Here is a 26479-nt window from a genome sequence, read left to right as displayed (position 1 = left end):
GACATCATGGCCGTTTCTGCTCTGATTCTCCGCACCCTCCTCCCCCTTCGCAATAGAATTGGAGCGCTACAAAGTAGAACCATCTTAGATCTAGATCTCCATCTTGGAGGCGATGAACGTTCACTGTCCAGTCAAATATTTCATGTTGCGAATTTCATGATTCTAGACAACCAGCCCTACTAGTCTCGGTGCTGATTATTTCAAGGCGAGGGAATCAGTTTCAAGGAAAATAAAAGATTCTGGACTCTGGGTTTCGCCTATGTGGTTTGTGCAGAAGAATTTCACTTGCAGGCCTATAATTTACTCATCAGCGCTGAATAATCAGACCCGGGCGTGCGGTTAATGAATTGGTTGAGGAAGTTGCGGTCGGCTAGGGAGTGCGGACGGGAAAAAATTGAAAAAGAGGGTAAGGATGGATGGAATTATGAATTCAAAACTAGTCGGGCTTCTTTTAATTTTGATGTATCTACTCCCAGTATCTTGATAGCGAAGATCCCTTAGATATGTCGACATATTTTATCGTATAATTGGGCAATTTTGAGGTAGAAAATGATACAGGAAAGGAAGCTATTAAGATAATTTACGGTGTTGTTTGAGGAGATATTTAAGGCTAGTAAAACAGGCTTAAGGAGAGTTTTCTCACCAGTTCTTCATTATTAGTAGGAAACTCAAAGTTTAGGTGGGAAAAATTCAAAATAAACCTACCTTGATCTTCGTCTTCCTGTGGAGTTGGCGCACTTCGATTTCGATTCCGTATTCTGGCATGAGCTTTCGTTTCAGGATAGATTTTATCTCGAGTTGGCGGTGATTTTGATGAGACTGGTTGATCCGTGTAGACTGGAAGAATAAAGAAATGGAATATTGAGCTTGGTTTGTAAAAGAAGATAGAAATTTCAAATTTTAAGATAGAAATTGTCGGATTGTTTCTCTCATAAAAAAATGTCAAACCTGATGTTAGTCATCCAAGGATTAAGGACACGCTGAGCACGATATTCGAAACATAACCGGATAAGAGTAAATACTATCAAATCTATACTGGAAAAACTTAAAATATTGGGAAACTGTGGATGAAAAAGAGGATGAACCCATAACATTTTCCCCATAGAGTCCACCCAGTCATTGATCGCATGTAACCTTAACAAAATCATGTCTTTTTAAACCACATAAAAGTTTAGGAGGTTTACCGTCAGTGCCTCGCGATCCTTTTCGTGCAAAAATTGTAGAAGATCACAAACAGAGCCTCGCGGTGGTCATCAAGGCGGTACTGGTGTACACAGTGTGCAAACTGAAAAATCATACCAGCGGATGCGATGCCTGTCTAATACTCCCGCTGCCATTAAAGATTACCACTCCCGAGGTATAAAGTACGACTCCACAAATTGAGCACAGAACGAGATCTGCCCACGGTCTGCCCACCCATAAGCGTCATGAAACTGGTAAAAGTTAACAACCAGCGAGGCTTCTTAGACTACATAGTCCCTCGCAGACTTGGTTCTAATCATTCTTCTCGTGGCACCCCCAGTGGCTTAACCGGAATCAGAGAAAGGCAACCAAATCTTTTTATTACTGAACCGCAGCTCAGTATATAACACATCATATTAAAAGTCACAGGACAATACCGAGGTCACTCTATAGATTTGCTCATCATCTTGTAATTGAAGCAATATCAGAGAATTTACTCCACTGGCGGAAGGTAAGACTTTTTTCGTCACTATGGGAGAATACGTTTACGCATTAATTGTAGAACTCTGCGGGTGAGAAATCATTGGAATACAAATTAAATACCTTCTCATCATCAGAGTGCTAACCTGGAACTTGGTTAGTCTTCTCCATCTCCTGCTTTGCAGAGCCATCAAGTCAGGGAAATGCTTTGACAAATCTAAGTGGAGAACCGGAAGTTGAGTTAAAGAGCTTCTGCCATCCGGTCTTTCCATCGGCCAAGCTTAATCATGGGTTTGGTGTCTTCATAAAGTTGATAATCGTTTCGATCCCACCATACACAAGAAGGAAAGGTATGATTGGCGACGTTTACCACCTGATTGCAGGATGCACCGATAGGGGAAGACTGAAAACGTCCATGGTCGTTCAGAAGCTAGTTGAGGACAGCATTGATCTCATCATGTTTTCAGAACAGTCACGGAGCAAAGTTTCGATGGACCTGATCTCCTTCTCGATTAATTTGTCCAAGAGAATTGCTACTCATTCAATGTATGTCCTCTTGCGTGGTACCTTTAAATAGTCTTGCATTTCTTAGCAAGGATAGCGACGGGGGTCACTCCCCTTATCACTATCACATCCGGTTCTGAGACTGTAGGGTAGACAGTCATTACTCGGATAGTTGCTCCCCTCAGTATCTGTCCAAGGCCATTACGATACTATTCCTTGCCAAGAATATCAACCTATACCTGCGCACCTTTGAACAAAATAGACTGCGTTGTACGTAGTACCCAACGTTTAAAAGTAGTAGACTTAAGGCCAAAAATTCATCTTTGAGTCAGGCGTCCAAAGTCGTCGATCACCGCGGAGTACAGGACTAGGAGTTTCTTTTTAGTCAAGGTTAATACTATGATACAAGTGTCGCAACATCATTTGATAACCGATCAGGCGCGACTCTTATGGCATGATGAGTCTTAGCAGTCTATCAGTAGGATACGTTCCAAAGATCCGCCCTATGATGGAGGTGCTACTCCCGGCGTAACTCCCATTTTCTTCTGGCCGCCTTTAAGATAATTCTCTAATTCAACAAGAAAGGCGTATGACGCATGGTAAAACATTTCTAGTATGTCTAGCGTATCTTACGGAATTGGAGGCATTCCCCACAACGAGTGCAATAAGGACTGCTAGACAGATCGACAACTGCACGCTTTCACTTTATGAACGGTTTCCACGACCTCCATAATTGCATTCAATGTGGATCTCCCTGCCCTAAAGCCAAACCGTGTTGCTAGTAAGTCGAAGGCAGCATGTATCACTTCGGCGAGTCTACTTCTAATTAGCTCTTCGAGCACCTTTCCAACTATGTCTAACATACAGGGTAGCCGGTATGCATATCGTGAGTTGCTAGCTTAGTTTTGCTGATCAGTGCAACTAAAAAAAGGACGCTCCTTCGGACAAGCGTTGAATGCGTAGAGCAGTATGTCCGGCCGATGGTGGAACACCAGTGTGTGTACCCCTGCCGAGATACGAATCACAATGTTGACATTAACTTCAACGGGATGCGCAGGGAATAAGGGTCGTGTAATGCAGCCCATCTGCTCGGCATGAAATGAATAGGGTTACTGCATGGGCCCGATTTTTCGAGTGACCAGTTTATAGGCAAGGCCCCATTGACTCCTAACCACTTCATCGGCTAGTTCCTCTCAGTGGTAGGCTATGATTTGTTTATCGCGCTACGAGTCTCTGTTGAACCGAACTGTACTCAGTGATTCTTATGCATGCCTCTTCGGGATCATTTGAATGCTGTGGCAAACAGCAGAACTGATGACACTCCATCCGTAGCTGGTCAGTTTCTGCCGTAGAAGGCTTCTTTCGACTGGATGCGCTCAAGATAAAGAAAGTCCAGCAGACGGTGTTTATTAGGCGCCAGCTGTAACCCTTACTTCTTGCCGAAATACCCTCCCTCCTCTCAATGTTTACCTTTGCGATATCCCACGTGCATGGAGAATATCGAAAGTTAGTGTGGACCACTTAGAAAATGATGTGTTGGTGGTCGCTTGTCGCAAAGTCTTCTAGAACTCACCCCAGACGATACCAGTGGCTCGGACTCGAAGGTTACGTTGCAAATACTTTTTTCGTAGTCTAGGCGCCGGAACATAAGTGTTGATTCGATACTTAAAACTGTCGTCATTTCCAGGATCGATTTCCCTAAGGAGTCTGGATTACATATGGTACCAACCAGAATCTGCCTTTCCGTGCCTAGTAGGGGTGCTCGGAGCATCAAGCCTACGTCGAAAGTCTATCATTGCCTCATTCGGTGGTAGATAGTCGGAAAGTTGCATAGGCATATAGATTAACACATCATAACTTTTCACCGAACTCGCTTACATTAAAGATATTGCCAAGATGATTAGGTCGTCTAGATTGCAGTTGGTAGAATACAGCAAAGAGTAACAGAGAACAAATAACTAATCGTACATAAAACGCAGTCTGGGTTAGAAACAAGGAGAGAAAGAAAATTTATTCGGGCTACCAGGTCGAGTCAGAAGGAAACTTAAATCTTAAGCACAAAGTGTACGACAGAGGTTCATCGGTCAGAAACATATCTGACGTATTGATATATGGCCCGATCTGAACTGTCTTCGTTCCATCTAATCTGCCATTTAGTTGCTACACTCTCACACAACAAATTACTCACAGTATCATTTGGCAGCACCCTGGTACCCTCTTTCTATTGGCACCTCTGCCATATCTGAGGGCCTCCTTAGGGTACAATAATGTTCAACATTCGAGTCGCATTTTTAAACTAAAGTCGTCGACATAGTCAGCGAGGACGGTTTTATCTTCCACAAGAAGTTGATTACTTTCTTGTGAGCTAGACGTGAGCCGTTAATGTTTGGTCGGTAGAATTTGGTTCGTTTGTTAACGAAAGTTATCGTGCTGGATTTTAAAGGATTTGGAGGCATTTTGAGTCTACCGCACTCGTTCACAAAGAGTGTAGCTTGCAGAATGATTAAATTTTTAACATCTCTACGTGAATATTTGGTCACTGCAGTGAAGGAATCGCCACCATTTTGAAGTGCAAGAATGCTGTGCCCATGTTGAAGGGGACCGCACTAGAACGCAGGAAGACTTTTATTCACGGTGATTTAATGATATGCATTGGATTGATCTAAGTACCCAAAATATGATTTGTTTGGTGGGATACTCATTCTTCTCAGAATACCTTCCAGGGGGAACGGATTTACCCTTTCATATGCTACTCTGATGTCAAAGAACGCGGCAGTGAATTTCTTTTTATGGTCTTAGTGGTTTTTGATGAATGAAGTGGTAGACCCGTGCCTTCAAACAGGTGTCAGAGAGACAGTGGTCCGTAATGAAGTGGACTATTGCGGATTTCAGCATGGAATGAATCAGCTTGACAAAGTCGTTAAAAGGTGGAAAGTTTCTGAGGTCCATTAAATTCTTCTTTTTTAAGAATTGGTACCATTTCGGCTTGGCCACTTGTGTGAAGGCATTAATGGGCTGAACCATCGTTTGGACGTGCACGTGATTTTATTCGTTCCCAATGTTGACTGGGTTTGTACTTGTCTAAAGTATCATTGAATTTGTCAGACGAAAAGGGTTGCATAATAAAGTGAGCATTCGAGACGAGAATTGTTACTGGATTACGTGAGTTGTAGTGTTTCTTCACGTTTTGTAAGAAGGGCCGATTTTTGTTCCTTCAGTAAGGATGGATCGCATGTGCGGCATACTCGCAACTAGTCTATCTAGGTCGGAAAGGTTGGAATTGAAAGGATCTGCAACAAATTCCTGGTTTCCAATACCCCTGGCACACATATCATTGCCCAACCGGGAAACCTTCAAGTTCGAAAGCCGTACTTCCGGTCCCACACGAGATGAACTGATTTTACCAAAAGTTACTGGCCTAAAATCTTCCCCAAAACCTTGCCAGAAGCCGGCAGAAGAGACATGCTCTTTTCCGTCTGAGCATTACTCCTATCCTTACTCGGTGACTTTAGGAGCATAACGATTTTGTATAATGTTGAGTAATGACCGTCTTCGGCACTGGACATCCCAAGTGGGAAATCAACGCTCGCATTCCTATTCTTGTTGGGCAGGTCAACCTCAATAGAGGTGTGGTCACTTATACTGTATCCATCTCACAATTTATAAACGCTTTTGCTTCCCTAGATGAAAGCTGCCCCATGAGGATGTAGAACTACACCTGCACAATGCACGTCTGCAAGGTGGACAGCACCTGTTTGTGCAAAGCCAACAGTAAGATGTCTGACCATGGCATACTTGTTCATAAAACTTTGAGCATAGACGCAGCCCGGCCAGTAAATGACTCTAGATCAAAGTGCGTTAAGAGAAGGCTTCTCCGATTTATTGAAGTGGATGTAGGAAATCCAATTTCTATATTTTTGATATTTTTTAGAAAGACCTGAAATGAATCCCCCAAAACTCAGTAAAATTTCAAACTCTTCATGGACCCAAAGGGCATCTTCTCCTTTAAACCCTCACTATTGGTGCTGCGTATAGTACGTCAATAAATTCTTTCTTGACTATCCTCATCACTTGAATACCTACTCCATGAAAAATGTAACTTCATTGAAGCACGTACACTCGAAATTCTTGCATCCGAAAAATTTAGGTAAATATTTAACACAAGCGTTTACTTAGTGATAAAGTTATCGCGATAGTAAGACTGCTCATGACTGAAATATTTGCTTTAAACTCTTTCAAAAGCTATTAGTTTACAATTTTCACTGATAATGATATGGAACAAGTACACAATCTAATTCAGTGAATTTGAAGAACAAAAACAATTCTAGGAGATATTTTTGTGGATTGTTTAGATGTCCCGGAAAGGAATGTAAATTTGTACTTTCATGTTTGCTGTGGGCTCAAGGGGGATGAAATTGGTTGACAAATTCTATGTATAATATAAAATGTACAATATTAAAGTGAAAGTGGAATTTTTTTCCAAAACAAGAAGTTCTTCTAAGAACGCGTATCTGATTGGAACGGATCTAACGGATCTAAATAACTTTAATTCATGGAATTTTTCTGTATCTTAGTAACTTCGTCCACTAAAAAAATCACAAAAATAATTCCTAGGGTACGCGGATTTTATAGATAGTCAAAATATGGTGCGAATACCCACAGCATCCAACGGAATACCCCCGGTTATATGCTAATGACACTAGTCCAGCTGCAGCCAGTGGACCTCGTTTCAACGAAAACTACTCCCAGGGTAGAGGTGAGACCGCGTCTGCGGAGTTGCCTCTGTTATGGACGAAAAGGGCGGTCCAATTTTTCAAAGCTTGGGGAGAGCGGTATATGCATGGTGCTGTCGAATAGATGTGGACTCAACTGAAATTACTGATATCAGTTCGTATGAAGAGTATAACTCCAGATTTCTTAGCCTACAAAAAGGAAGAAGATTATCGAAGGATGGACTTCGAGTCAACTGCTGATAGAAGAAGAGGAGGTACGATTACGATACAGATGAAATCGATAAGCTATAGTATATCATGTCTGCACCATCAAGGATAGAATCAAATTCAACCAATGGACGGGGAAGATCCCCAGAAAATGTATGAAGACTCTCTTTATAGCAAAGGTTAGCTTCGATCGAGCATTGTCGGATGATAGGACTTCAATAATTTATTGCGAGTAACGCACTGGATGAAGTTGGTGTATACTTTCAATTGCAGTAGTTTTAGGTCAGAAACCGATCGTCCCGACACTTTGGATACTGCGGGTGATTTAGATAGAAGTTCATGACAAAATTTTTAGTAGGACTTGCTTCTCTCTAAGGAGAGTTAATCCTTTCTTATTTTGTCTACTGGCAAAAAAGTCAAGCTATATATACGAGGCATTGAAGTCATGACGTCATGCATTTGATCTTTCAACTAAACCAGTTTTCCTTAGCACATTCTCAAAAAACGTTATGTTACCCTGCCACCTAGGCTTGAAGCATTTTCAGAAAAAGAAGAGTTGAGAAAAAAAGAGCCATGTTTTGCTACGTGATCTTTTTTCGACCTTTGCTTTCCAAAATTGATAAAACTATCGACAGAATTCGGGATCGTATATGTCCATATCGTCGGTTGATAGTCGCAATCATGGGAAAATAATTAGCTTTAACGCACACCATCCTTTCATATACTTTGTCTAATGAATTAAGAGGGACGGAAGAAACATCAGCAGAGGAGGAAAAGATACTAACACTTTTTGCAATCGATTCAAAATGATCACCACCTCCAGAAACCTCACCGGCACAAACAACACAGAAATCAATCTTTCCAAGGTTCGATAAAGCGACAAAAACGCAAACGACAATAAAGAATTTGGTGGTTTCAAAGGTACCTGAAATAGTTCGAAAAAGGTTCATACATGACCGCAATGGATTTTCTTACAAATCTAAAAAAAATGTTGAATCGTACCAATCAATTTACCCCGCACCTCTACTTTGGGAGCAACTGGACCGTAAGTACCAACCAGATAGTTGCCCCCATATATAAATGAACCCTTCGTTGTGTACCTTTACGGTCACCAAGGGCATGTTTTCCCATAAAATACCACAGATCGCTTTTCACCTAAGATGGTAATTTTGTGTATTTCGTGCTTTTTCAGCCAACCTTCACTAGTTGCGACAACGGTCGCAGCGCCACCTCTGGAAAATCTCTCTTGGACTGCATTTAGTTACATATAGAAAGTCCCTTGCCGCTCTGCATCCGATGTCTACGTTGGTACGTAGTACTGTATTATTGAGAAGTTCCTTATTCTGGATCGGAATCTGGATGTCAGTAATCTGTTTAAAATCGGCTTCTAAGTCAAGAAGGCGGATCTTGCGATTGCTATAACTATTAATTTGACCCCCGGGTTCACGCCTAGTAGCGACAGGACAGTATGAGATTGTAGCAAGATATAGAGAAGTGGTCTGTAAGGCCCATCTATGTAATCTAACTCTCTTCTAAATCTCGTTAGTTGGGAAATGTGTACTCACTATTTTTCCTAAGATTTTCATATTGAAAGCCGACTTTGCTCTTAACTTATTCCTGATGATCTATTGAGTGCTCCATGCCCATTCTAGCTGTTTTGTGAATTTCTTCTTCTGCAGTAGCGGATTCGAGATAATCGTCACGGTGAATTCGTCTGCTATTGAGATATGTTCTTCTGACTTTATTTTATTGAATCACCAATAATCGCCTTCCTTCCTATGGCATCCTCAGATCTTGAGCATTGAAAAATTACTCGTTTCTGTTATATTTTCCATTGTGGTACTTATCGACTATTGGTGGGGTATACCACGTCAACCACACCTACGTGCCATCGTCCGCGGTTACCTAAAATGCGCTTCAGCTTCACCCACGACAACCCGAGACAGCGGCCTGTGCCCTTGGGATGACCAACACATCGGTCATTTTGGAAGAGGGCGTTCCATTGTATGACGGAGGCTACAGTGCAGTTGCCGTCACTCCTTAATGTGTGCTAGTCACCGCCACTTCCGCATTCCGATTATAGTGCGTACGAGAGCCAGGTCTGTTCGCCGTCCAAGTTCTGCGTTGCAGACAGTGTTGGGCTAGCGGACTCCAGTGTGGGATTTATTTCCCATGTGCTCCTTTCATATAGCGACACAGAGAGACCCCTGGCACAGAATAGTCTCAATTTAATCTTGGTGTTAAGATAACTGCATTTGCAGATTTTATACAGGGCGTTGAAAGCGGATCTAGCGTTGTTCATGCATCGGGCAATATACTGTTCGTTGTCACTGTCAGCGGAAACCACACTTTTTGTTGGTGTTCCCTAGTCCAACTCTACTTGCTTCTCTTGCCAAATTCACAGTCATTTGGCCAAGGTCCATGACCCGGTGGGGGAGCAAGCGTAGTGAAGGTGTTTGAGGAAAAATGTCATAATCCATTGAATTCCCTCACGTCCTCCGGACAAGGTAGCAAGATGAACGTCACCGATAACAAGGAGAAATAATATCGAAGGCAGGATGCAACCCTGGCGGACCCTGTTCTGGACCTCAAAACCATCCGACATTTTATTGCTCTGATGATAGCTATTAGTTTGTCGGGAATGCCCCTCCTGCGCAGAACACACCACATACACTCTCTCATATTCATACTATCGAAAGTTTGCTCGAAATCGATGAAAAGCAGATGGTGCAGCGAAGATCCAAACTGCGCGTACTCTTCGAAAATGATCCGTAGGTTATTGAGGTGGTGAATTCAGGAAGGCTCGGAGCGGAAATCAGCTTGCTCTCTGTCGTTCAAGCTTTCGAGATGTTCTTTGATGCATCGCAGGAATAGTTTAGGCATTATTTTTGCAACGGCAGGTAATACGAAAATACCCCTCCAATTGTCACAGTCAAAACAGGTGCTCTTCTTTGAAATCTTAACGATCATCTCATTCTTCCACTCGGTTTCGAATTCCCAATATTTCCGTACGAGAGGAAGCAGCCGATATGCGATAGCTACGGATGGGATAAGTAACTCTGCGAGAAGACCGTCAAGTCTAGCGGCTTTATTGCGTATGAGTGCAGGAATAGTCCGTATCGGCATGCTAAGGTGGTTAGCCATTTCATTCACAAAGGAGGAGCCTTACCCGACTTACGACCCGACTACGATTAGCAACCGAGGTGAACTGTTCTTTCCACCTCTTCAGTTGCTCGTTATCGTGGATGAATGGTCAACCATTGACGTCTTACACATGACTATGGAAAAATTAGCGACCACATGTAATGTCTTTCGTGATGCGGTGCACACTTCTGAGTCAAACAACAAATTCGCTCTTGTGATGGCGTACACTACGCTGAACTTCTCGGGATTTGGCTCGATATCGGAATTCGTCACATCCGCCTTTGCTCGCAGAAGAACTTCAGAAGTCGCAGCTCCCCAACTCTGCGAGAAGTGGCGAAAGCAAAGCGCAAGCGAACCTGGTGGTGGTGATCCTTTCGAAGCCGATGTCAGCATCTGGCTGATCACGAAGTTGTCGATCTGATTGCTCATATGGTGTCGGCCAGTCCAAACCCAACTGCCCTTATGGCAGACTCTGTGCTCAAATAATGTGCCACCAATGACGAGGCGGCGAAAGCTACAGAAATCCATAAACCTCCCACCATTATCATTACAGTCGTCAAGAACGTGTTCCTCCCACCAGATGTCCGAGACGTCTGGTCGCCAAGTGTCGCCACAGCTTACCTTGGCATTCGGATCACCCATTACAATCACAATATCACCTTTAGGAAACCTATCTTGAACTGCGTGTAATTGCTCCTAGAAAGCGTCCTCCTCGACTATATCTTTTCTTCAGCTTTTGTCCCGTTCACAAGCGGGGTCGGCTCGTCGTGATCGGATTCACCATTTGGCTCCATGGAATGCCTAATCTGAGTGCAGTCTCGAGGGTTTTAAATCCCCATCCAGCGTATCAAGCCACCGTTGCCAAAATTTGCAGGTTGCTAGGCCAGAAATGTCTATCCTTTTTAATCGTCTCTTCCGACAAGTAAGGAAGACTTTGAGTATATTCTTAAGCCCCATCTCACAAGGGTGAGCCCAGCTTTGCTGTGTTTCAATTACTGGTGCTTCTCTTTCACTGAAAGTTATAATATTAGTGATGTTTTGATGATTGATCCCAGTGAAAACATCAAGCACCTTGAGGACTATTCCGTCGAGTTTCTCTGTCAGCAAGGTCCTATTCGGAATTGTGCATTTGTAACCAGTCGCCTGAAGGTAATTACATGGTCCTTTCTGTGGAATCCTTTGAAATCCCATTATCTATGATCGCGCCAAGGAATGTGCTAGGTGGGCGTGTGCGCCTGTTCCTCAAAAAGATTTCCGTGTTTTCTTTACTTCCCATTTGGGGTTGTGACAGATTTTTCTTCTGGATAAGGAAGCAACTTTCTCTCAACTTCTGCAACCTTTACTTCAATTTTGAATGGCTTGAAGTCTCATATTTCCTCTGTTGCCGTAGGTTTTACATTGGACACTTTTCTCAATTCTTTCAGTACTTTTTTTGAGTTTATTGAAAAGCTCAGATTTTATTTGTCGCTTTTTTTAAACTCTAAAGACTCCGCTCTTCGTCTAGTTTTTTGTGTATAGCTATTACGGCTCCTTTTAGTGTGAATGAAGACAGAGGTTTCTGGGAAGATGAGCCTTTACGATGGCCCTCTATTTCGGCTTTCCATGCTCAGTCTTTAACTCTAGTTCTTATTTTGACTTTGGTCTAATAAATCAGCCCAACTCCGATGCACCATCTTTTACATCGACATTGATGCTTCTCCATTTGAGCATGACCAGTTGAATCTTTTCTAAAATTCTAAAAGTTATCGCCATTAAGTGGATGTGAGACTTAGGAATCCCTCGATTCTCAAACAAAATTCTATATCTATGTAAGTCCATTGCGCGAGTGAGTCTTTTACAACTTTGTCGTCAAAATGTATTTTACGTGAGTTTAGGCTTCACAAGTTAGTATTAACGGGCTCACTGCTACGTCTTCTCCAGTTTGGAGTGCCCTATTTGCAATATATTGACTTCACGGCCTAGCTGAACAGTAGTTTTTTTTCGTAAGCTGTTCCCTTTCCATTCAAAGTGTGACTGTTGCCGCTGGTAAGGTGGAAGAACCATTATTATCCTTCATATATTCGCAGTGTGCGTCGCCACTTGTTTCTGTGACACTTGGGTAGATATTCCAAATCGGTTCATATTTTGACTCATTCTGACTTTGAAACAAACCTGAGTCAGGGTCGGAGCTGGCCTACGATTTTGTCTCGGGCAGAGATAACTCATTAGATCCTGCCTCACCTCCACTCTGGGAACAGTGTAACCGAAGTGGTTCGCAGATGTTAACAATTTTCTTTTAAAAATTCGTTAAACACAACCTGACGGCGAATTATAACTAGCATAAATCAGCCATACTTCGACCAAATCTTAGCCGGAGCTAAATTTTTTTGTTTGTTTGAAGAAGGCCGCATCCAGTTGATTTCGGACCGGATCAAATGAAAAGGAACTTACTCCCACTTTTTTGGTCCAGGAACCCCGAAGTGCTAACTCAAAACAAGGGTTCCGTATACCAAAAAAAAGTGGGAGTAAGTTGCTGTCTATTTGGTCGGGTCCGACATCAAGTAGATGTCGACTTAGGACCTCTAAATCCTCAGAGAACAAACTTGAGTCTTTATGAGTGTACCTTCCAGGTGAATTATTGTCCTGCTGCCAGGTTGCCGTTCTCGTTAAGTAATCCAGAACTGATTTGGTTTGGATAGTGACAAAATACTTTCACCTTCCTTGATCAGAATTTTCAATTAAGGCTCAAAAATTTTATCTGAAGAATTAACTTAAAAAAAGTTTTATGGGATTCACGTCAGGCTTGTAGAAATGAGTAATTCGATTTGCTAAAAGGGATGGGTTCAATTGTTCACTTGGTAACAAATGCCTATTAGCCAAATAAAAAGTTTTCGATTATTCTGGCCTTTTATGACATGAGTCAGTTAACGATGACAACTAAAGGCCTCTATCGTGACAAATAAAAAGTAAGCAGTTGATAAGAAACCAAATTCAGAAACAATTTGAAAATTTCAATCCGTAAAACATCCTCAATTGGGACTAAACTAATTTTCTTCTCGAGTCCTTTCATTTGGGATTAGCCAAATTATATCTAAATCCATCTTTCTCCCAGTAAAACTGCCCATATCCTTCCACAATTATATAAACCCTCCCAACATCAATTACTGACTTTTCCTGAAATGGAGTTCAAAATTGGAAGAATCTTTTCATGCGGATCTACTCTTAAAAAAGAAAGGGATTAGAATAAACCTAACTTCCGCGGATGAAAAATGCATAGAATCAAAAGGTTGAAACTAAAAGATTTTAGACCGTTATCTTTGAAGTTTCTTGGAGCTTTCTAGGTTTACTAACTCACAAACTATCACGGAAGATGAGTACCGTCTGATTTTGGATGAATTTAGGTTCTAGCGCAGAACAGAGCGGCCCGGGTGTTAGAAACAGAGGATCACCCGGTCCGCCATCAAGTGGATGCTAGAATTGGGAGCCCCTCATATCTTTCAACACAAACTTACTGCTGTAAGGAAGGAAGGAAAAGCACCAACTTCAAGTCTGGTTCTGCCGGAGAGTGTCCAGCACTGTAATAGTGTTTCCAGTTTTCAGCTGCTCATAAAACAGCCTTCTCATGTACGCTTCGGACCTGCTTTTAGAGGTCAATATCAGACAATCAGACAGGTAAGAAAGCTGATCTCTGAGCGAGTCTTGGAAATCCTGTTAATTTCTAGCCCCCAAAGTCTGGAAATGGTGTCAGTGTTAGTTCGACTCATTGCCCACAACCAATATGTGCATAGGTCCATCGCAGTATTTTAAACATAGGAGACATTACAGCCATCCGAATGTACCTAATGTTATCAGGTCTGCACGAGTGAAGCCAGTTGAAAGGCTTTAAATTCTCCAAAATATAGGGAAGTTAGGAGTTCAGTGCTCTATTTTCTTGGCAACCTGATGTATATACTTGTTCACCCAATTTCTAAAACGGTCGATGGAAAGTTATGATTGTGCTGTTACCCTTGATTTACTTAGGGTGGTATTTAGTGCTAGCAACCCAAATTTTGCGCCATGGGTTTGTATAATTTGTAATCTCCTGCTATAGTGGTGCAATCTAATGATAGTTCCTAAACTGTTACCATTTTTGTTAAGATAAATGGTTAATGTTTATTTTGCGTAACCCATATTTTCCTTATTTCAACTATCCGAGTTAAGTCAGCAATCAAACTTCACCTTCATTTTATTCTACGTGCACCACAAGCAAATATCTTACTCCGATTATCTACCGCCTCATATAGAAGGCCAAATCAGTAATTTTCATTCAATGCTCAGTGCATAGGCTATTTGTTTTAAAAATCCGCTAAAAAAGCCTCTAAAAATCCAACCAAGATAATTATGCTCGTCCAAGCGGATCGTGTACATGTGCATAGAAACGAGTCATGAGTGTGATTAATCTCGGGTGCAAGAAGGGCACAAACCTTAGAGGTCACGATCATACATACATCATCAATACCTGAACCCACTTCAAATGAGTTTCAGGCGGACCACCCACCTGAACCCAATGAAACCCACAAACCAATGCTAATCAAACAAATTGACCATAGGAAATTTTCACTTTCCCTTCGCGGACCACCGAGAAAATGGTTTCCTTCAAAATGTCGTAATTATGAAAAATTACACACAACACTTTTGCCCAATAAAATTCAATTAAATCGTTTACTAGACAAAAAATGTATAATTTCAACATACATATATGAGCATATGGAGCCCGTGCTTGAGCATCTGTAATGAGGGCTTTTTACACTATTTATTTATTGATTTTTAATACAAAGCCAAGCGGACGCAAGTGAACAAGGCGCTATTCAAGAGTCCAACGAGTATTTATTGATTTTCGAATTATACAATTTGGAGTTTATCAAACTACTTGACACCAATTACTGTTGGTTTGCCGTTCCAGATATCTTAAGGAATTCGTACGTGGAAAATGGTGTACTTTCAATTTTTTCGATTCATGAACAGAAGGCTGGGAACTTTGACCTGGGTACGAGTCAAACTGACATGGATTTGGTGTCAATTAGTGCTGGGAAGGTGAATTTGAGCACAATGGGAAGTACATGGTTAGAAGCCACCACGACAATTATCTCTTAATATAATGAGTGTTGTCCTCATTCATAATAAAAGCAGGACAGGTAGGACCTTTAAAAAGGGGCTGAATACTTTTATTCAGATAGCGCCCAATGTGGGATGATTCTATTCAAAAAATTGGATTTATACTATTAGATAATAGGAACTACTATACGTAAAGCTTCATGAGACCTAGGCTTTGGTTTAAAGAATGAGCACACTTGATTTCATGAGGATTGGCTTACATCCAGGCGTGGAATCGAAGTTTTTCATTTTATTTATAGGAAGTATTGAAATTCGTCACCCTTATGTCGAATACAACCTGGTACTTCAAAAGAAACTAACCCATAGACACTCTGGCATTATTCCCAGGAATCAATATCCTTGCCTTCAAAACCAGGACATCTGAGATCATATGAATGCTCCGATCTGTGAAATCTCGATGAAAGGAGGTTTTTCTTAATCCTTGGCAAAGACGTCACCTGGAAATTTACTACCAACTTTTCTGTCCGAATTCTTCGGAAACCGCAGCAGCACTGTATTAAAGGGAGTTGATTTTTTTGTGAATGAATAATGAGTTCGTAGCAATTATTCCATACTATAATCACTTATCCCCCAAAATATGCGGAAATAGTGATGAATGGTGGTGGATTTCGTTCATTAGATCGCAGAGAAAGGTCTAAAATGTGAACTGTAACTCATACTCAGCAAAGAAAGAATTTTAGTTGAGATAATTTTTAGCTTCTCTAAGAGCCTGAGGTATTCTAAATTTCAAGGTGACTTGATCGCCTTGGTGGCCTATTCCGGTTTTGCTCTTCCATGGATTGTCGCTACATCTGTTTTTTAGAGGATAGAATCTACGAATGACTTCGAATCTGGGTCCTTAGGAGGCAGTGACATTTGAAACAATACTGCACAAAACCTCAATCGCATTCATCCAGTACAGGAAGGGAGGTCCCATTCCTAGGTTCTTTCATCATTTTTTAACTTTTTTTCCACCACGTTTAGAAACTACACCTGCAGACTGAAAAGGGCCTAGAGAGTACATACTGGCTAGTTGGATCAAAATGCAAAATAGCCTTGAAAACTACAAGTAGTATTAAGGCTTTGCGGAAAATATTTGTATTGACTGCACACAGCAAAGACTCCATTTGAATTAAAAGCCTGCTAGAAGATTTATAGTTCAAAATTATGTCACCGATACTTGTGCTCTACCAAAAATCAAGAGACATTTACGAAAAAGCAAAAGAGAGGTCAGTGCAAAATAATGCGTGAAAGAGTGTCAGTGACATTGAATCCTCTCTTTCCTCTATCTACGTGTGATTGATAGTTCATTAAAAGAATATAGTGACCGAGAAAATATACAAAGGAAGCTGAAGAAAGGGCTCTCCAACCTTAATCTCGCAAAAAATGCCATTAACCTTAATTTACTAAATCATCAACGGCGCAACAACTGGTATCCATTCTGGGTCTGCCTTCATAAGGAACTCCAAACATCCCGGTTTCGCGGGGGCCCTTGTGTTCATAGACAACACATAAACCCTGAGTTTGTCTTCCAGTACTGACGGTTTCATCTGGGGCAGAAGCAATCGCTTTTCATCATGCTACTTCGAGAGCAGAAGTGGAGGAATGTTCAATGTGGTGCCTCTACTAGAGTCGTATTTTTGAAAAATTGGATGCTTAGCAAGAAACTAGGAGAAAAATCCCCCTCGACTAATTTGGTCCGAATGAGGAAGTACCCAGAAGATCCAGGCCTCCCTAAATCCAAAAACTGAATGCAGACTTCTGTTATTCAAGGCATTGGAATAGTACCGGGCAGACCAGTGGTCTCTAAAGTGAAGGGTAACTTATTCCGTGAAATATTTTTATAATTAATCAGAACCTGGTCCGGGATGCTCTATCAGCAACTGATGTGTTGTAGTGATGCGGGATGCCAAAAATGCTTTATATGTGTACCATTGGCCGTGGATTAAAGGCATGTATGAGAAAATACAATAGGGCTACCTCGTCGCCCAGCACCTGAGACCAAAATACGGGCAAAGATTGCTTGTGGTCGGATTAGTGTATTCTACCCAGCTATAAGCCGGCTTTGGGAAGCAACGAAAGGAAACTTCAGCCCCCGGCTTAGTGTGTTTCGCATTCAGGATAGTGTTGATTTAGACTTCTTGCGCAACCCTTGCAGATTTCCTAGTGAATAGGGCAGATTATTTATACGAACGGTGAGCAATTAACTCGATGAATATAAAAGCAAATCCCCAGCAAAAGACTAGAACCGAATTGGACACAAGGTGACAATAACGGGGGGATCACCTTCAGAAGCCTACTAAATTTAAACTTAATGGGATGAGCGAAAAATAAATCCCTGTTATCACGTGACACTGCAATTATTGGAAATATTTGCATCCGAAGTCTCTTGTCATATAGCGCATCGTAGGTAGGAGAAAGATGATCTAAAAAGTCAAAAAAGTGATTAGCGACGGTATGAAAGAGAATATAATGATTGGATCGCAATCGTACGGCGGAGACAGGCCGTAACATATGCGACATGAAATTTTGGGTTTAACCTAAAAGAAGGGAAGAAGAGAAGATTTCGCTTTAGTGGAGGGGACGTACTGCTGGAATCTATTGGATCAGGATTATTGTAAGGTTTTCGCCCAATCCATAAAACTGAAGAAGGAAGCATTGCTTGAAGCTACAGTGAAAAAAATTTGTAAACTTCACCGGTATACTAAAGCGTTGGAGATACATGTGGACCTCAGAACAGCTGTGAAGCTTTCCTAGGAATTAATGAGCCAAGCTACTTTCTTATCGGGCAAATCTTACTTAGTTGTTACACTATTCCTTTCGCGATATTTCTTCTTGTCGCTGCAGTATTGTTACAGACTATATCAAGGACTGGTCGCCCCAATATAATTTCTCCATTTATCCAGATCTAAAGACTGCGCCGTCAACTAACTCGGAAGCCTCTTCTATCACTATAAAAACCCGCAGATGAGAGTTAGGTGTAAACTACTGATTTAGAAAGTCCCTTAAACTTCCTACTTGGTGACGTTTCCAAAGGCATTTTCTTCCTTTTTATCCTGCACTTCTACACTGCTAGCATGATTTTCTACTCGGTACCGCTAGAACTCAATTAGACTTCAGTAGAGAACGATCTTTCCTCAAAAAATCCCACCTTCACACGCTTATCTCATTTGACTTCTGAATTCGCATAAATCTTACACTATGTTAAAGGTCAGGGAAAGTTTTAAGACATTCGTTCTTTTCCTTCGTGCCTAACAATTCCTTCGCTGCATGCCCGTCACCAACAGAAGTCAAAGGCAACTCAAATATAAAGTTGAAGATCACTTTGTATTTTAGTCGTTGTATTTTTTACAGTGCATTTCAAGATCTAATTATTATGAACCTAATAGCTGCAAACAACCGTGAACTGACTGGTCGGTTACCTTAAACTTATAACCTGGTTTATGTTTAAATACCTCATCAAGCGGAATCTGTCAGATAAATATTTGTCTAGCGTCTGCAGGCTGGCTCTAGCTAAAGCTAGGCAACCGTAGAGGAAGTCTCTGAGGGTGTCTTGTTCCTCCCTGTAACTTTGACAATGCGAATTATAAAGTATGCCAAGTCAGGCAACATCGTTCCCAATAAACCGCCTTAATCTTGTACCACTCAATTTTTTTCATTTGGGATGACGATCTTTCCATTTCGAGTCAATCGTTGTTAAATAGAGCGTGTAGATACCACCCTCCGCAGGCGCCAGCGAGACGCAGACGTTGTCAAGAGGGGGGTTCTCCTGGCAAGCTTGTGGTTTGGCTCATTTCTTTCTATGCTCCTACGACCCCAGACCCCAGAAAAGGGCGACTTTGAGCATTCCAGACTGTTCAACGTATTTCCGTACTGGCTCATCAACTTTGAGATGTCGTTACTGAATATAAAGCCTGGATGGTGACTTACCTATTGAATCCTAGTTCAAATTGGACTGCCATATGGCACGACTATTATAAATCGCAAAAACAAATAATGGTTGTCTGATTGTAATTAAGCGGTGTTTCCAGCGATTAATTATTTGAAATAATAAAAAACTTGTTTTTTCTTATTTGCTAGTGTTGATATTTTTATTTTTGCAAATAGCGATATTTCGAGAACCACTTGTGCCCTTCATCAGTGCTAACAAGTCATTGATTTCCCCCTCCATATTGCATTTTGTGAAAAAATTTATTAACAAACTTAAAATCCATAAAACAACTGCGACTTTCTGAGAGAAAAATATTGGCGTAAGCAGAAGCAGAGCCTTGTGATCGCTAAAGATTTCAGCGCCGAAGTCCTCTCCCTTGCAGGCAATCTCTAACCAATGAAACAATATTTCATAATTTATTTTGGTTCCCAGCACAGTACACTGAATACGCTACTCGCTCCTATGCTCAGCAAGGGAAGAGGACCTCTCCCTCTCTCTCAACTTTGGTATCATCCAGATTCCATCACGAAGCTGTTTTGACGGTTCCCGTATCAAAAGCAGCATTCCTTTTAGAATTCACTTCATTCTCAGCAGCCTGGATGATTGACGAGCGGTTGAAGAACAGGCGCATCGCAATCTGTAGCGATAGCCAAGCTGCATTGAGGGCGTTGAGTAGTACTTTGATCACTTCAAACATCGTTCAGGAATGTAGGAACCGATTGAAGTCTTTTTCCAGATTCAATATGGTGGATTTACTCTGGGTACCTGGTCATTGTGGAGTAGAGGCAAATGAAATTTCGGATGCGTTAGCAAAAGAGGTTTCAACTTTCCCCATGTCTGGACCGGAACCAGCAATTGGGGTGTCGGTAGCATTGGTTGATGCTGCTATTAAAAACTGGGAACAAGCTTCCCATAATGACAGGTGGCGAAGTCTTAATGCTGCTAGACAGACCAAACTCTTCCTGCCAGAACCAAACAAACATACTGCAAAGTTTATCCTGCCGAAAAGCAAGAGGACTTGCAGAAGTATTGTGGGCATTCTGACTGGCCATATTTCACTAGCATATGTTCAGAATAGGAATTATCCAAGATGATACGTGTTCATCCTACGGAACATTTTCTATGTGATTGCCCCGCTTACGGACGCATCAGACATCAGATTTTTGGTGCTGATGTGCTCCAACTACAGCGGATAGCATCATATCCACTAAAGGAAATCTTGCGATACATCAATGAATCCGGGATATTCCGTTAGACTACAGTGGACCACTAAGGCCTGAGTGCTCAGACACACACACACACTCATTCTCAGAAACAGAAAAAAGTTGCATGGAACTAGATCTGGAGAATATGAACAGTGCGGAACGACAAACTGCCCGTAGGACGTTAAATCGCGGTTCTCTCGTAGCGCCATGATAAGGGAACCTGTCACATATTTGCCAAAGTTTTGAGCATTTTCGCCGGACATCCTCTAGGAGAGGTCTTAAAACTTCCAAGAAAGAGTGCTGATCAAAAGTCATCCAGGAGAAATAAATTCCAGATGAACAATTCCATGAACATCCAAAAAGACAATGACTATGAAGTAGTGTGAAGTGAAGTAATTAGGAGTCTCCCATTCGTTTGACGCTTGCTTCCTGGGTCGTATCCGTAACCCGGGTTAGCTCTTCATCAATCGGAATCCCTTTTTTCAAATCCCGGTTCAACGCTTGTTTTTTCCATCTTGTTAACAAAGGCGTGGCGTCTCATTTGCGAATCTTCAGTAAAAATCTACTGGGACAAGCTGCAGTTTACGACTGTCTCAGATTTTTTTCAATCTTTCCATCGTTTCGACATGATGACCGGCAGCTAGAATGAGCGTAGTCTTTTATTTAAGCGCCCACACCATTCGAAAGCTTGTGTAGCGAGTAGTGGTCAAAGAAAATATTCCTTCCAGTTCCGACTATGGATTTTCGGTGAAAAAAACTTCCACCCAGTTAAGACGGAAGACATCGGAAATGCTGTTGAGGGCTGATATTGTCTATACAATAAGGTAGTGCATAACTTCAAAGCAATCCTGCACAATATATCGGTGTCTCGGAGGAACATTTACGTAATCGCCAAGTTGTTTGAAAATGAGTTATAATTGACGCTGAGTCCAAAGATGGTTTCCCACTCAGCAGCAGGCAAAAGAGGTAAAGTTGTTCCAAAAATTAGTGACTCCAAAATGTTTTGTGTAATGAAACAATGAATGAAATAATTTTTAATGTTTGCTCCTTGTCACCTCCCTTCAAATACTATAATTTGTATTAATGTTCCACTGGACAAGAAAAAAGTACAAAAGAATTGAAGAGCTAAATGTCAGATAGCGCCCCGCTTCAGGCCAAGGATATCTGCTCTCTCATTTTGCTCGATGACTAAAAAAAATCAGATATTACCCAAAGAAAACTTGGAAGGTGAGCCTTTCATTTTTGAATCCACCCTAAAAGATGGAACAATAACTGATTCCCGAAATACAGTACTTATGACTGGAGTTGTTGAAAATAAAAGCACTCAGGCTTTTGTTGCAAAAAGTGGGTAGTCAGAAAACGAAGAGCACATTTTAAAGGAATTCAAATGAAGTGAATTGCTTTTCGCACTTTGTCGTTGGCAGATCATCAAACATGTCAAATAACTACCCTCTCCCCCTCGCCCTCCGATCTATCAATAAAAATCTGCGTAGTGTATACCGTGTTAACCATTTCTATAAACCTTCTTGTTTTTTTTAACTTCAAACTTTGTATCGTACGATAGCTGATTGAGCCGACTCGTCTAGACTGGGCTCACCACCAGCCGTAAACTGTATTCAGATGGATACGATTGAAGTAACCAACCCAAGTACAGCAGGACAAATTTAGCCAAAACTGAAAAATAAGACATAAGCCCCCATCTTCCAGCTTAAAGGGAGTTTAAATTATAACCGTGAAGGCAATCCAGTTGGATGAAATTTAGGGGAACTAGATGGTCTATCATTTAAATAATTCAGAACTGAGCCAGAGAGAAAGGTATGATTTTAACATCTCATTCTAGCCGCGATTGATAAAGAAACTCCGTCCTTTTGAGTGAAAATATAACAAGTGAATCTTCCCAGAAACTAGAAACCCCGAGGAATTCTTCTGCTTCAACAGACAGTTCTTCTCCTTTTCATCTCTCTCAAGGGCCCAAAAAATGTTTCGGATTGAAACTGAGCTCGTGTTATCATGAATATTTTACTGCATTTGCACAATGTTTGTTTATATAATACACGCGAAACATTCATCAAAATAACACATACCTAATTTACACACAATTTACGCATAATTTACATACCACATTTGATGATGTAATAATCAAAATGCCGATTGATAAATTGCATAACCCCACGTGAGCATCAAATCAAATCTGCTACACTTTCAGAGGGTCCCCGCGTTATCTTAAATTATGTTTAAATTTTGCACCGAAAAAAAAGTAATCAAACGAGCATAAATATTGCATTTCATGCATATTTACACGCATTCGATCAATCATTCGCAACTACTGCTGCCAACATGCCAACTTGAATTCGGTCAGCGAATTCACTGAGCAGATAATCATATTTCCCTAAAAATCCATTGACATGATCATTATCGGACTCCGTGAATACCTGGAGATGCGGATCGTGATATAAAAGTGGTTAACACGCATTACGTAATCAAATGTGCTTTGAAAATCATGCGTGCCCAGCATGAGGTGCAAACGATCTGTGGATTGAACATATGCAATACCATTCGAAAGTGTAATCGATCATGGCCTGATGGATCGATCATCGAGGCTGCGTTTCAATTGTCCCGGTCTTTTGACGAAACTAATGTTGCGGAGGTTGAGTGCTGATTAAGAGGTTTTTCCGTAATGGATTATGATGAAGAAAAAATCTTCAAAAATTCGGTTATTATGAGGTTTCATGAGTTAGTTCCAGGAAGGAATCATTGGATGAGAGAACGCAAACGAACTTCGGTGTTCAGTCCCATGGAAAATGTAAGTTTCCAGGACCCTTCTTCAATCTACCCTGCTGGAGCGACTTTAAAAAAATTATATTGGGGAATTTTGAGGAGTGACGGGTACAATGGTCAAGAAGGTTGAGCATCAGTCCCTCCATCTCGTTACCCCGACTTCAAATTCCTGTAGTCATAGATGTTCCTATTCTATCCGCTGCAATGGGCTGCACAGTACTAAGTAAGTATGCTGCTAATGAAACTGGAACAGAATCTTACTGAAAACTGAGATCGTATGGATGCCCCACACTCTACAAAGGAGAGCATAGGAGACAGACAGTTTTTGAGGATCCACATAATGTTCACCGTGGACCTCGATTTTCTCTTTATGATACTGACCTCGAGTCCTGCGGCAGCTGTTAGTATTGAGAGTGTCACCTATAGGTCAATTGGTATGAGGATGTGGTTAGCGATTTTTGTTAACCATATTTGATGCCTAAGATGGAACGATGGCGTAGGCCAGGACGCCAGACAGCTTTTAGGGATATCGAATTGGTGGACCACGGCGCAAAACTGGGATGTCTGGATATCCTCAATAAGACAGGCCTAGACCGAATACCGGTTGTTGCGCTGTTGATGATGATGATGATGATATTTGATATGCTTGCTTTTTTAATAGCTAAGCTTAATGTCCTTGAAAAATTCTAATCCCTTTTCCCTTTGTACACACGGAAGTGAATATATACGTAGGGTTTTTACTGTGTTAATACCACCTCCACCTAGTGATGACACTTTGTCTTACATAAAAATTTCCTGAACACAAAAGGGTTGATATTAGCCCCTCTATAGGAAATTAGAAGTACGACTTCTTTTTAAGCTTCGTACGAGTTCCACCGAATTTCTCCTAAAATGAAATATTGATCAAGCTGACATGGCCATCCTTAGCATTCGGTGCATTTAAGCTTCGGTCGAGCGGTTTTAAAAAATGTCGCATCTGGAATCGAAAATTAAAAAAACTTGTTTTGAGATGGTCCAAATTTACCAATTCCCTGAGTTGATTTTCCTTAGTTGGCACTCCCGATAATTGGTAATCCCGATATTTGGTACCAAATCGTCAGTTCGTTGACCACACCAATTACTGGGATTGTACTGTAATATTCGTGGGCATCCTGTTTACCTGTTTTAGATGCCATAACTGAATTGCAAAATATTTGTGCCTTTCTTTACTTCCACGGTGTATACTTAAGAAAGCTTGGAATTGAGATTTTTTAGCAAAAGACAGTGGTCCATATAGCGGACCAAAACCCCCACTGCTCTTAAATCCACACCAAACTCTCACTCTCTGAGGATGTATTGGCTTCTGGATCACGTGAGGGTTTTGTGATCCCCCAGATGCAGCAACTATGCTTGTTAACATAACCGCTTTTCGAAAAAAAATCAATGTCCAGTCTGAGGCCCAAACTGAGAAGCGATAACGAACAGGATGGCCGTATACCTCGTCGTATTGCTGAGTTAATTGGACCTTGTAAGTGAACAATACGAGGTCTTTGTGCAAAATTCGCATCAGGTAGGTGTATGAGATGTTAGGTTGCTGGGATTGATGGCGAGTCGATGTTCCAGGATTAAGTCGCAAAATTCAGACTACGGTAGCCACATTCTCGTGAGAGTGCACTATACGACAACCAGGACCGTGAATGCTTTCCATTAGCGTGGCAGTCTCGCAAACTTTTTGTGTACAGCTTGTGCGACAGCCAAAACTTCTAAATGGAAGGGGGGCTATTGGTTACACACACATTGGTTACATTGACTAAGGCCACAATTTTTCTCAACCTTGTTTAAGCCTAAACCGATTTACTTCGTTCCGCGGAGATATAATACTGACTTTTTGGCGAGATTTTCACCGGGAAGGAACTGTCACTATCCCAAATAGCACGTGGTTTCGAAAAACCAATAGGTGGTCCATCACTTTGTATATTGAAGGCTTAACCTAGGACAAGATAGAGGAACAGATGGAATGCGCTAACAATAACAAAAAAAAAACAATTTTACATACGCTGACATCTTGCGTAAAGACAAACATAGGAAGAAACGTGAAGCGCAGAAAGGTAATTATTTTTTTTTTAATCAGACGAACACATGGTAGACCGGCCAAGGAAAAGAACTGAGCAGCCATCGAATACAAGGGCTTGGATGAGATTATTGTAAAGAAGTTACTTTTCCAAACTTTACAGCCCCAACTAGGTCACCGGTTAGTACAGGAGTCGAACATTCTAGAGCTAAGCGGTAAACTTAATCAATGTCCAAACCAGCGAAAGGATCGTTATATTGTCCATTTTGGAGTGATTTAATAGCCAGTATTTTTAGTGATGAAATGAAAATAGGGGAAATGCCAAAAAAGGACAACTGATTCCCAAAATACGGAATTCACTTTAATAAATTTCTTTATGATCGAAAATTAAAGCATTCTTTATAATTTCATCACGGTCAAAATGGGATATCGCTGCTGGTAGAGTCCGGATTTTGGCCATTTCAGTCATCAATGCACTCAAACGGAGTAAAGCCGCTGGGCTTGATGGTCTCCGCGCAGATTTATTTATCGAAGGACCGTCAGTAAGTGCAGATCTGCTGCTTCCACTCGTATGGAGATCTCGGGAATACCAGACTTTTCCCAGAAAGTGGAAGGAGGGATGATCGTCAAGATTACAAAGAAGGGGACTCGTTTTGAGTGCGATAATTGGAAAGGTATCTGCGGGCTCCCTGCCGAGCAGATTGATTTCCGCTCCAGATTCTCTTGCATTGACTCCATCAACACCCTACGGATCATTCTGGGATAGTGCGCGGAGTTTAGTTCTTTGCTCCAGCTGCTCTTCATCGATTTCGAGAAACCGTGAACAGGGAGTATATCTGGAGAACTTCACGCAAGAGGATCACTCTGGAGAAACTAATAGCTATTATCAGAGCAACAGATGATGGCGCAAAATGTCACAAAGCGGAGACCGCCAAGGTACCATCTTGTCGCCGATATTGTTTGTTCCTGTTATCGGCAACGTTCTTCATGCTGGTTTGTCCGGAGGATGTGGGGGAATTCCGTGGAGTATCACATCTTTGCACAAACACCTCAACTACGCTCATGACACCTAATTGCTCTTTCGCCGGGTCAAGGACCTTAGTGGAATGGCACTGAAGATAGACACCAACAAAACCGGGGTTCTCAGTCTGAC

General features: G+C 41.5%; 1 protein-coding gene across 4 annotated transcripts in view; it reads right to left on the bottom strand.

Moving 5' to 3' along the window:
• The window catches only part of LOC119650642 (protein outspread), a 466010-nt gene that overhangs the window by 87383 nt on the left and 352148 nt on the right, over positions 1–26479 (bottom strand). For all 4 annotated transcript variants that reach the window (XM_038053565.1, XM_038053567.1, XM_038053566.1 and 1 more), the window contains one exon: positions 706–837. In XM_038053565.1, coding sequence (XP_037909493.1) covers positions 706–837 — 132 coding nt within the window. The remainder of the gene's footprint in view (positions 1–705; positions 838–26479) is intronic.

This window comes from Hermetia illucens, chromosome 3, assembly GCF_905115235.1.
Source record: "Hermetia illucens chromosome 3, iHerIll2.2.curated.20191125, whole genome shotgun sequence".
NCBI classification, from domain to species: Eukaryota; Metazoa; Arthropoda; class Insecta; order Diptera; family Stratiomyidae; genus Hermetia; species Hermetia illucens.
The sequence above is the reverse complement of the archived record's forward strand: the minus strand, read 5'-3'. Positions and strand labels throughout refer to the sequence as shown.